Genomic DNA, 12,368 nt, shown 5'->3' on the forward strand with positions numbered 1-12,368 from the left:
ACATACAATTGTTTTCTAGGCTGATGACTCCTGGCTAGTATACAGGACTTACTTTGGTGAGTAAAATTGTTGGTTTCCCTTTTTTACCCAGAAGTCTATACACACTATAGCTTTGTCTCAATTCAGGGGCTGCATCCTTCAGAGGACACGATCTACATGGCCCATGAATGGGTCAGTCTTCATGGGCCGGGTAGTCTGCAAAGGAAGAACTGAAATTAGATGATCTGCTCTACAGAGGATTTCCTTGATCAGCTTCACCAGATCATCCTGCCCTTATTGCTTTTGCCTAGCAACAGAGCTGCAGTTGGACATGATGAGAAAGTTTTATTGCCCCTTAACCTTAACCCTTTTTTAACATGTGTACCTTTAGCTGGTGGGCTGTGTTTAAGCCTGAAACAAGTACATTTGACAATGTAAGCATTGGACTTCCTTTGAAAAACAGTTCGTCACCAAAGCGCAACGAAACCTGGGATAGGTTGGGTCAGGAAGGATCCATCCGTTCTAGCCTTTTTTTCTAGGGATGGGAGGATACATTTGTCGGCCGCTTTTGAAGGACCCTTCGAAATGGGACAGTCTGGTGTGACGCAGTCAAATGCAGCCTCTGAAGGATGCAGCCCCTGAATTGACACACATGTAAACTAAACTAAACATTATTCCTGCTTAGTATTACCATACTAGCATTGTCACAATGAGCATGTCAGCAAACTTATGCTAGCATTTAGCTCTAACATTAGCAATAGCACAGCCTCCAAGTCGTCTTGTGATTGTATTTATTTGTTAGTGTTGGACAGATCCCAATTAGAGTATTTAGAAATCAGGAACTGTGCGGGAAACAGAATATATAGAATGAGAAAATGTTTAGCTCAGTGTCTTGCTGGATATCTATAATGGTATCTGTGTAAAAGAAGTCAGCCTAATATACTGTATATGACAGCGATCTTGTCCACATCACGAGGTGGTGTGAAAAGAAGCCATGGTGAAATATCACTGCAGGCAGACAGACTATATCAGCTTGCTTTGCCTAACCTCCTGGAACCACTGTGCCTTTTTGGAGATCAGCAGCGAGCTAAAGATTAACAGAATTTTCGGTACACATTACCAATGAAAACGAACACCATGTGAACCCGCCTGAGGATCGAAATGTGAGACTGTTTTCAGAGCTAATTTGTTTTCTACTTCATTTTATGGCCGTGCTTTGGTTCGGCCGATAGTAATTCAAGTCATTTAATTATCCAGACTCTTAGTTACATGCTAATTAGTTACATCTTAATGACATTTAATGGGTTTGGTACTGTTCATTGGTAATATGAGACCGAACCAGAAGTGAATGAAGCTGTTTTTAGAAGTTTGTCTATTTGAATCCACCTTTAACAGCTTTAAGGGTCAAAGGTCAAGAGTCCCCTTTGACCCCAGTGTCACCAAAATACCTCAGGGCAGATGAGCCTGGGCTTTTCAAGGATGTAGGAAACCATTGTGTTCCTGTTGGGGAGTAGTGTTGCATGTTTTCCAGGTCTATAAAAGTGAACGCAAATGGATAACAGAGACGTAATGAGCTGTGATCTCAGAAAGATGCTGTTTCTGCGAAGCTGTTAGACGTTTTCTAACGCTGGGGTTACTGCCAATGGAGGGAGAAAAAAAATCCACAATGAGACACAGTGTCTCCGAGCAGACGCAGTGGCCAAAATTTCAAAGGTCTGGCTCGTGAGTGAGGGTCCGCCCAGCTCCAGTGCAGGTTGCCTTGGGCTGGCAGGTTGTTCCACTGCAGTGTGTGTTTGTGAGAGAGGAGTTTTTCTCCAGAGTGGGCAGGGCCGCTGGTGCTGTAACATATGTAGGCTCCACAGGGGTCTGTGACGGACGCACACCGGCTATCCGGACAATGCATCCGTCATTAACCCCGGTGTCCTCGCGTCTCTGTCTTGCTGCATTTCAGTCGGCCTCCATCACACCGCTCGCTGGATCTCCCACTCATCTCTCCTCCTCTCTTTGTTTGGCCCACGTTATCTTCATCCCCTGCTGTCCATCTCCCAGTCCTCCTCCCTGCATCTCTCTCCCTCTTTCTCTTTTCTCTCCCCCTGTGGCCTGCGTTTCATCTCCCCCAGTTTCACCCACTCTCTCTTACACCCCTTACGCCCCCTCCACCTCTTTCCTCCCTTTTCCTTCTCTGCCCTTCACCACAGTTCACCCCCACCACCACCGCCACCCCAGGATCCGCTTTCCACCACCTCCTCCTCCCCCACTCCCCCAACTCCCTCTCAACCCTCCCCCCTCCTCCTCTTCTCTGTCCTTCGTTCAATCCCTCTCCCCTCCTCCTCCTCCTTCTCCCTTTCTCTCCTGCCATCTTGCAGGCCAGTGGAGCCAGACTGCAGGCGTTCAGGGAGTCACTGGACCTGCTGGGCAGCGGGTGACACAGATTTCCGGTGTGTGTGTGTGTGTGTGTGTGTGTGTGTGTGCGTATGTGTGTGTGTGTGCGTGTGTGTGCGTGTGTGTGTGTGTGTGTGTGTGTGTGTGTGTGTGTGTGTGTGTGTGAGTGTGTGTGTGCGTGTGTGTGCATGCGTGACGAGAACAGGGAGGGGGGATTAAGCTCCAAATCACTAGAAAGGCACAGAAGAGAGAGAGAAGGGGGGCGGAGAAAAAAAAAGCTGCAGATCCAAGAATTTGAAATTCCCCCTTTGTCTAGGAGATGAAGAAACACTAGACTGTGGACTTTAACTAAAAGACTGTGTGTTTCTCATTCAGTGGGAGCGTTGTAATAGCATGATGTTGGAGCTCACTGCTTTTCTCCATGAGTTGGCAGGGTCCTGTGTTGGCTGGCGTGCTGTGCTTTCTCTCTGCCTCTCTCTCTCCCTGCCTGACAAACACGGACGCACACACGCACACGCACAACCCCCCCCCCACCCCCACAGATGCACACACACACGCACACATACACACACACACACAGAGCAGTCCCTCTGCGATCCCCCTGACTGAAGGCGCACAGGAAGTGCAGCCGTGGCCCAATTATAGCGTGACACCTCGGGCCGGCCGTTGCTATGGTTACGTCTTCCCTGCGGTCCCCTGGAGTGTGGCGCCGAGGAAGAAGGTCTTATCACATCAGCCATCGTTACGGCAACAAGCAAAAACCCACCCTGTAGCCTCAGTCCAGCTGGCTGTGTATTAGGCTTATAATGTGTGTGTATATGATCTATACTTGTGAATAAAAAGGGAAATTGTGTCAGTGTGTGAATACAGGAGAGAGTGTTTGTGATTATGTGTGCATGTCAGGTTAGGTGTGTTCCAGTGCATAGGCCGGACTTGCCAAGGCAGCGTGTACGTGTTTGTGTGTCTGTGGGGTTGTGATAAGGTTCTCAGCCACACCATTAGGTGACTCATAATCCACACCTCACGCACACACGCACGCAGAAACATGGCTGCAAACAGACACACACACACACCAATTAAATACGAACACACACACACATATAGAATAAACCCAGCCTGTAGACAAGTGCACATGGCCAATTTCTTTTATTTCAAAAGGGCAAACAGAGCTATACAGTACAAGCTGCACATGAAATAATTTAGCCTAGGCTGAACTCATTCATTTCTTGCTGATGCAGTGACGTCAGAACAACAGAATCAAAACTCCCCATTAGAAACAAAACATTTGGCTCCTTTTTTTTTTTAAATGTCGAAACACAACACATCCAAACTGGAAAGGGATGTAAAAAAGACATAATGTTTTCCAGATATTTACAGGCTATTTACAGCATTTTTGTCATCATCTAAATATTGACACACATTGGTATCCTTCTTTCTCGCCTCTCCATTTCACTGATTGTCAAAAGGAAGGATGGGAACGAGTTTGGACATTCTTTAACAGAGCTGCTGCTCCTCACTAAACACAAGATGCAGAGATCTCTGAGACCTCACAGTCCGAGTGTGTTAACGTTGTGTCCCGTGTGTTATTATTCAAACGCAGCTCCTCAACAATCATCCAACCAGGATCCTCTGACAAATGCTGCCACCACAAGCGTTACTATCCATCCAAGGCTCCGTTGCTTCTCTCCTGTGAGAGACCCAAAGTAAAGTCGGACCCCCTGAGGTCAAACCCAGACACTCTGCTCTCAAACCCAGGGCCTCCCGGCTTCCTCTTCAGCTCCTCACACTTCCTGTATTTACAGATCTGGTGTCCCCTCTTGCGATTGCGGCAGCTGCTGCACTGGTCGCAGTTCGTCTGACGCCGACACGGTACGCACTCCCCGCACCTCTTCCTCTTCCTCCTGCTTCCACTGCCTGCGCCCAGGGAGCCCGGAGAGTAGCCCTCGGCCACCAGCCCCTCGATGCCCTCAGTTCCCATGGCGGCACTTCTCCAGTGGCCTCCCCCCATCTGGAAGCCTGCCAGGGGAAACAGAGCAGGGCTGAAGGGGAACCAGGCACCCAGGAAGGGCTGGAAGTCAGTGCCACATCCAGAGGAGTCCTCTTCCTCCTCCTCGGGCCCAGACCCACTTCCTTCCCCATCTCCCTTTCCCCCCTTTGCCTCTGCAGCCTCCCTTTTCACTGGCTGGCTGCTCTGTGCACCCAGGTTGGCCTGCTCCGTGGTGGCGGGTGTCAGAGCCAGGAGCCCGGCGCGCATCAGCAGCTCAGCGGCATGGGCCAGGTGGAGCCCGCTGGGTGACTCCCACATGTCGGGCCAGGAGGGGGTACGGCGAGGCTTGGTGTGTGCGGGCTGGGCGGCCCGCTGCTGGGCTGGGGAGGGCTGGATCAGGCCTTTGACGTCCATGGCCTGGGAAGGGGTGGAGATGTAATGGGAGAGGCTGTAGGGGTGGTTGGAGCGCTTTAGGCTGGGTCTCAGTGGCTCATTGGGGATTTTAGCGCTGCTGTGGGCTTGAACTGGGGAGGAAGGGCCGGCGATGTCTACGGCAGTGGACATAGCAGTGGCTGTGTGGGGGGGTGTTTGTCCTTCTGTGTGTGTGTGTGTGGGAGAAGAGGTGAGGGAGAAGGGGATTGACGCCGCTGCGGGTTTGACAACCGTCCTTGCTGTTACTTCAGCCAAAATGGCAAGCCTTGGCCTGTGTCCCTATTCCCATTCTCTGCTGCAGCCTCGGAGTCCTGGAGAGCTAGAAACGAACAGGGGATGAAGAGACGAGGGTTAAGAATAGAAATGTTGGAAAGACAAATACAGAAAGAGAGGAAACCTAGGAGATAAGAGTGGGATATGTTTCTAAGCCACAGCCACAACACACAGTGACAGAGCAGAGAATCTGAGCTTTAAAACCAAAAACAACAAATATGTAAATAATGTGTAAATAAAAGAGCTTTAACAGAGAGGAACTAAGGCATCTATCACACAGTGCATGCCCTGCCGCTGATTTCCGCATACAGGAGGCAGTAGACTATCCCTTTAAGAATTTCACGGTATATCAATGCAATCAATAACAGAGCGACAACAATATGCAAAGATATGCGCATATGCGCAGGTCAAATGTGGAGCGCGCTTTTCAAATACATTTTGACGACTGCTGTTATGTGTGCCAGCCAAAGCTTTAGCTCCACAGAGCAACTCTACATCGAGGAGCGTAAAAAAACAGGCTGTCTTTTGTCTGGTATCGACGACGAGGAGCGAGGTGCGCAACGATGCGGTGGCTGTGGATAAAAAAAGAGAGCAGGCTATATTCCGTGTCCACGTTTAGAGAAAAAACTGTTCCGCCGATTAACCGCGGGACATGATTGTTGTCAGGGGACATGTGTGTAAACCTATCGATGGATCGATGGTGGAAACAGCGATCGATCATTTCGCCGTGGTTCAGGTTACCTAAGAAGACGGTGCTCGACCGACGCCACGGAGAGCTGACCACAGTCCGAGTGGTCGCTGCGACACGGCAGCTGCGCGCAGGAAAAAGGCGACACCGCGAAAAACACGGCGAAAATCTACCGGAAGTGTGGGCGAAACGTCTCAGGCTTACCTTGTAAACACGGTCCAAACTCCCCTGTCACAGATATGATGAAGTCATGAACTAATGGCGTGCTGATTGTAGTGTATATGGACGGCGGAGCTGCCGATTCCTCCTCCACCTCTCCGTCCCGGAGGGTCTGCAAACACTCTGCACGGAATTTGGGGGCGTCGCTCAAAATGCGAAGTGGACTCTGCAGCCGAGACCGTGGTCAGAGCGACCCCAGCACAGAGAGAGGGAGAGAGAGAGGGAGAGAGAGAGAGAGAGGCTGCTGTCACACAACACTGAACCATCACAGTGTCACTAATACACGTCAGCACACACACAGCACTGGACCATCACTACACACCAGCACACACACAGCACTGGACCATCACAGTGTCATTACACACCACATTAATACACACCAGCACACACACAGCACTGGACCATCACAGTGTCATTACACACAACACTAATACACACCAGCACACACACAGCACTGGACCATCATTACACACCAGCACACACACAGCACTGGACCATCACAGTGTCATTACACACCACATTAATACACACCAGCACACACACAGCACTGGACCATCACAGTGTCATTACACACAACACTAATACATGTCAGCACACACAACACAGAACCATCACAGTGTTGTTACACAGTACTTTAATACACATCAGCAAACAAGCAACACTGGACCATCATTACACACTACACTAATACATGTCAGCACACACAACACTGGACCATCACAGTGTCATTACACACTACACATCAGCAGACACAAAACACTGAACCATCATTACACACTACATTAATACATGTCAGCACACAAAACACTGAACCATAACAGTGTCATTACACACTACATTAATACACATCAACAAACACAACACTGGACCATCACAAGGTCATTACACACTACACGTCAGCACACACACAACACTGGACCATCATTACACACTACATTAATACATATCAGCACACACACAACACTGGACCACCATTACACACTACATTAATACACATCAGCAAACACAAAACTGAACCATCACAGTGTCGTTACACACTGCACTAGTACACACCAGCTCACACACAACACTGAACCATCACAGTGTCGTTACACACTAAACTAATACACACCAGCACACACACAAAACTGAACCATCACAGTGTCGTTACACACTGCACTAGTACACACCAGCTCACACACAACACTGAACCATCACAGTGTCGTTACACACTACATTAATACACACCAGTACACAAACATTGTGTTAGTGAACATGGGCGTCAGGTGGGAATTATTGCTGTGATAAATAATCAGATATCATACATGTTTATCAACATGTCAAAGGGCTCATGATAAATAATAATATATAAAAAAATGAACGAATCATAAAATCAATTAATAATCGATTGTTTACCTCCACGATGAAGACTAATCAGTTGATACACTTATTATAGTGTTATATATAATGTTACAGCTATGTATATTAGGCCTCATATCACTAAACAGATGTTTAGGTCTTTGTCAGTTTCCCCTGTTCTGCATTGACTCCTGTATACTTGACTTGTGTGTTAAAGAGATGGGATCCAGCCTGTGTAGAGCTCAGGTTGTTATATATGCTTACTTTTATCTGTTAAATATAATTAACTTGATTCAAATATATAAGCTCGTCTGCCTGGTATAAAGTAGCAAATTGGTGATAACAGGGTTTAGACTATATTAAAAGGGAAGATGCTTTATTTATCTGTCAGCTTTGTTATAGAATTCTACAGCCACAAAAAGTAGGACAAATACAAAAGTAGGTTAACTGTTAAGATAAAGAGATGTGAAATAAACATGACTTTATTTGTTTTGTAAACACTGAATGATTGACCAGTTGTATCCACACCGGAAGTGTGTGTCTCCCAGCATGCATCTGTACATAACACTTATGTATTTACAGTTATTCAGTGAATATGTGGCCTTCACTGTCACACACAGTCCATGATATGAAGTCACTTTAAAAACGATTAACCAATAAAATATAAGAGGATCATTTAACTGATAATTATTAAATGCAAATAGATGGTCAGCCTCAGTTATCAGTCTGAGGACAATAGCATGTTGCGTGTTGGTGATTCGCCTCCACGCGGGATGTGTTTTTGAAGCACGTGCGTCGTGAGCACAGTCCACGCAGTAGAGGCAGCGCGCGCCGTGGGGCCGCCATACTGAGGTGACTCCTCACGCGGGGACGCTGAGTCCACTCCACCTCTTGTGAGAGTCCTGCATGCATCTGGCACGAGGCCAGATACCTCGTGCGTGTCCGTGCGTGCGCGAGCGTGTCACTGTGGGAGCAGGGGGCCCACCGCCGTGCACTCGCGTACCACTCCGCTGTCTGGCCCGGACCAATCCGTGCGAACACAGCGCTTCCTAGCGGTCACCGCGCACACTGCCGCGTCTTAAAATGGCCACTTGGTGCTGGTGGTGGACACTGCAGCAAGGCAGCCCCCTCACCCCCCCTCCTCACCCCCACCCCTCCTCACTCACTCACTCACACACACACACACTGCAGTCCCCACACGGCCCTGTTTACTTATTATCCCCGTCTGTTAATCCGCAAACACTCGGCCCTGCCTCTCTGCTGAGAGGTGAGGTGGATAAACTAATCACATTCCATCCTGTGGTTAAAGAAACAAACAAACAAAACAATAAAAGTGGAGTTTGGCTCCAAACAACTCCTACAAATAAATGAATCAGCAGGGAGGTATACAAATCACATTGCTCAACAAGTTTTATTCACAAAATACAGGACAACAAGTCAGACACACCGCAGCCAGTAAAAAATTAATCTCATGAAAAAGCAAAATATATCCTTCATAAAGCAGAGGTTTACACTTTACATATTAAATACAACAGCTCCCCCAGAAAGCCGACAGTAAGCGCTTACAGTCAATAGTGTTTCAACAGCTCCCGAGACTGATTATATGATCATTTCTTACAAACTAAACTTCTGCCTCCTCTGACAAGAGCAGAGCAAACAGAAACTTACTCGTTTCCTGTATAATGTGCAAAAATCAAGTAACATTCACATTAGTTATGTGTGTTCAGACTCTGGGCTGTAGATTATAAGGCCTGTGACGAATTCCAATGAAACACTGGACTGACTGAGGCTACGCGCTGCCAGCTCATTACGTTTCAACCACCTGCTCCACACCTAGAGAGGAGGAAGGGGGGGGGGGGGGGGGGGGGGGGGGTACAGGTGACACCAGACGGGAGGAGATGATGCCCACACGGCGAAATATTTCACTTCTATCGTGTGTGGTGAGAATTTTGACCCAAATTCAGAACGTTAAATCCATAAAAATACAACTGCGCAGGCAAAACACCTTCATGTTTGCCTGTTGATTGTCAAAGTCCCTTCCTTATCTCAAATGACCTTTGGTTTTAAATGTCATCCAATGCAGGAACAGGTGGAATAACAGAAATTAAAACATTTTATTTGTATCCTTTGTTTTGAGTGTCACACTTTATTAGCATTTATCTGTGTGACAGCGTTAAAGATGATCGTAAACAAGTGGACAAACTGAGAGGGGGAGAAGTCGAGGCAAGATGGAGTTCTGTGATTGGTTGACTTAAGTATCCTTCTTTTTGATGATGAGGGGCCCGACGTTGTCCCCGGTCTCCTCGTTGTGTTTGGTGTGGGCTCCATCGCAGTAAGGGAACTGCAAGAAGAAAACACACAGCGTTTAAATGAAAACAAAATCTTATCAACTTTTGGTCGTTTATACTTCACGATATGAGACACAGGATTTAATCTCTCATGTCAGAACGGTGGGAAAGTGTTTCCACAACATAAAGATGCTTTTAAGGGGACAAGTTGGCTCGGTTCCCCACATACAGTTAATGTAACTAAGAAGTTTTATCTTTATGATATAAAATGAAATAAGGAAGTGGATCCACTCAACTGCCCTGATCTCCAGTGGTTAGAAATAATCAAAGCCTTACTCTTTACATAGGTCAACTTTCCTAGTTCTTTAATCATTCTGTCCAAGTGGCAAACTGCGGATCTTGTTTATGCAAAGGGTTTCTCTTCTTCCTGAGGACTTCAAGTTCAGCTGTACATGCTGGGATATCACTGACTGTGACATGTGAAGGTCTGACCCCAGGAACAGTAGTACGACTTCAAAAAAGGACATTTAAAAAGGAATTTCTGACCACTAACAAGTTGATTTGTTTGCTAAGAAAGTCCAACAACACAAACAAGCTGCCGAGGCCTGACCTTCTTTGACTTCCAGCAGCGGCAGTACACAGCCTTGGTGCCTATGTCCTCCATGTCGAAGCTGTGGACTACTTTGGGACTGTCTTTGCTGATGCACGTGTTCACCTGGCCCTTTTTACAGTTCCGTCCACTCAGGTAGTGGCTGACTAGGAAGCCTCCGACAGCTGCGACCACTGCGACCGGCACGGCCACCACAAAATGCTCTGCAGAGACAGACAGTCATGGTAAGCATAGAAATACAGAAACGTCAACAAAAAAACCCAGCCCACATCTCTTAGTTAAGACATTACTGGTGAACGCCAACATATGTATGAGGGTACAAAAAAATAAGAGACAGCTCTTGGTAGAAGGCAACGGAATTTAATCGCACCATGTACGACCGACTCAAAAATGACCAGAGCTTAAACAAAACCTCCATGACACCTGTCACCAACAACTGAGCAGTCAACGTAAAGACAGCATTTATGACCGGCCTGTTTTATTAGACTGCACTGGATTGTAGCAGTGAAGCCAACAGATGAGGGTTTATGGTACATAACTACACCAGGTACAAAATGATTGTAGAGTTGTTAAACGGTTGCTTTTGCACGTTTCTGCTGGTCAAGGGTCTTCAAAGTGTGAAAAGCCTGGAAATAATATTTTCAGTATGTACTGCTCAGCTTCAGATGGATGGTTGGTGATGTATGAAGAATCCCATTGTCTGAAGACTTTTGATGTAGCACTTGTAGTTTGGCTTTTTTGAAGCTAAAGTACTTAAATGATTGTTGTTCTGGGTTTGTAACCTCGTGGTTGAACGTACTTCTGCTAAATGATAATTAATGTGTGATGTCTAACAGTTGTGACTTGTAAAGAGTGAGCTTGAAGACCCTGGACCCAAAATAAACCACACTTCCTGTAGTTCTGCATCATGGAAGGGATGATAATGAGGTAGAAGGACTCCTCATGAACAGGGGCCTGTCTGTTTGGATACAGAGGAAACTTTCCATTCTTGCCAGGCGCTGTGAAATTGCGGGTTTTAGCGAAGCAATGAGGAGGATAATCCAAACCTACTGAGCATCACATGACGCAGAGTCGCAGGACAAGAAGAACATGGGCCCTGCGGGCGATCAGGGTCAGCTAGTTCAGCTATCAGCTGCTCCATCAGAGCGGCGTGACACACACACTCCAACACACACACTCCTCGGGGTGGGGGGATCGCCTCCGAGTATGGCCCGAGCTGAGTGACCGTCTCGAGTTGGAAACACAACCTGTGGCTGACAGGCAGTCAGCCAACTAAAAGCCTCATGAGCAGCCAAGGAACAGGTTCTGAATACAATGTATTCCCTATATTTTAAACATGTACAGTATACCTCCAAAGAGCGGTCTCCCTAAAAGCGTGCTGTGTAACTGCGTCTTTCTTGCGTAGAATTAAGCTCACATACACGTTTAGTTTATGTCCAGCGGTCATTTAATGCTAGCATGCTATCAGCTAGCTGAGATACTTTACCTTTGGACAGCCTGAAACCCGAGCTGGGTAGCGCGGGCATCTGAGGCACGGCTAACTGCGGCATGGCGGGGAGACTGCTCATGTTTTCCCGGGATGACGGTCTGTTCGCAGACTGGGCTCCAGCACAAGGTCAACTGACGTCGTCTTATGTGAACTCCGCTTCAGGTTAGACCGCCTACGTCACCTCGCAGCGTCTGCGGCGGCAGCCAATGAGAGGCCGAGGAGGTTCTGCGACGGCAAGAGGATTCACCAGAACCTGCGATGGACTTCCGGCTTCGTTTCGGTGCTGTTAGAAGACGGAACTGCGAAAAAGCTCAACTTTCTTCACCTTGATATAAATCATGCAACGGGTTTAAAGAGGACCTCTATGAGGACCTCCTGTCCATATGGAGCCGTATAAACTAAGTAATGACTCACAACGATCACTTATTTACCCAAATAGTGACTTAGTATTTTAAAACAATGACTTAGTACTTCTTAACACTAACTTAGTATCTCATAATAATGACTTGATGTCTCAAAATAACGACTTACTATTTCATAGTTTTGATTCAGGATTCTTTTTTTCCTTTCACTTTCAGAAATGGGCTTCCATACAGAATAATGTAATATCAAGCTCCACTTTACTGCCATTTTTCCAGAGCCTTCATCTACACTTCACTTTCCATCAAAGGATTAACCTCGCT

The 12,368-nt window shown here is 47.1% G+C and overlaps 2 protein-coding genes across 2 annotated transcripts; both read right to left on the minus strand.

Moving 5' to 3' along the window:
- Positions 1-3,488: 3,488 nt before the first annotated feature.
- Positions 3,489-6,214, minus strand: cxxc5b (CXXC finger protein 5b). The gene is made up of 2 exons (XM_034598488.1): positions 5,946-6,214; positions 3,489-5,099 (listed from the first exon to the last, which is right to left on the minus strand). The coding sequence occupies exon 2, from the start codon at positions 4,910-4,912 to the stop codon at positions 4,019-4,021; it is 894 nt and encodes a 297-aa protein (XP_034454379.1). The 5' UTR covers positions 4,913-5,099; positions 5,946-6,214; the 3' UTR covers positions 3,489-4,018.
- Positions 6,215-8,684: 2,470 nt separating this feature from the next.
- On the minus strand, positions 8,685-11,869 carry zgc:110843 (uncharacterized protein LOC541492 homolog). The gene is made up of 3 exons (XM_034598539.1): positions 11,683-11,869; positions 10,197-10,399; positions 8,685-9,639 (listed from the first exon to the last, which is right to left on the minus strand). The coding sequence occupies exons 1-3, from the start codon at positions 11,762-11,764 to the stop codon at positions 9,550-9,552; spliced, it is 375 nt and encodes a 124-aa protein (XP_034454430.1). The 5' UTR covers positions 11,765-11,869; the 3' UTR covers positions 8,685-9,549.
- Positions 11,870-12,368: the final 499 nt, after the last annotated feature.

This window comes from Hippoglossus hippoglossus, chromosome 10, assembly GCF_009819705.1.
Source record: "Hippoglossus hippoglossus isolate fHipHip1 chromosome 10, fHipHip1.pri, whole genome shotgun sequence".
NCBI classification, from domain to species: Eukaryota; Metazoa; Chordata; class Actinopteri; order Pleuronectiformes; family Pleuronectidae; genus Hippoglossus; species Hippoglossus hippoglossus.

Bases quoted from the DNA above. Each gene is read 5' to 3' on its own strand.
- zgc:110843 (XM_034598539.1), bottom strand. From the start codon at position 11,764: ATGAGCAGTCTCCCCGCCATGCCGCAGTTAGCCGTGCCTCAGATGCCC. The intron at 10,400-11,682 runs GTAAAGTATCTC...CTGTCTCTGCAG, and splicing joins GGGTTTCAGGCTGTCCAAAG to AGCATTTTGTGGTGGCCGTG. The intron at 9,640-10,196 runs GTCAGGCCTCGG...TTCTTCTTGCAG, and splicing joins GCTGCTGGAAGTCAAAGAAG to TTCCCTTACTGCGATGGAGC.
- cxxc5b (XM_034598488.1), bottom strand. From the start codon at position 4,912: ATGTCCACTGCCGTAGACATCGCCGGCCCTTCCTCCCCAGTTCAAGCC.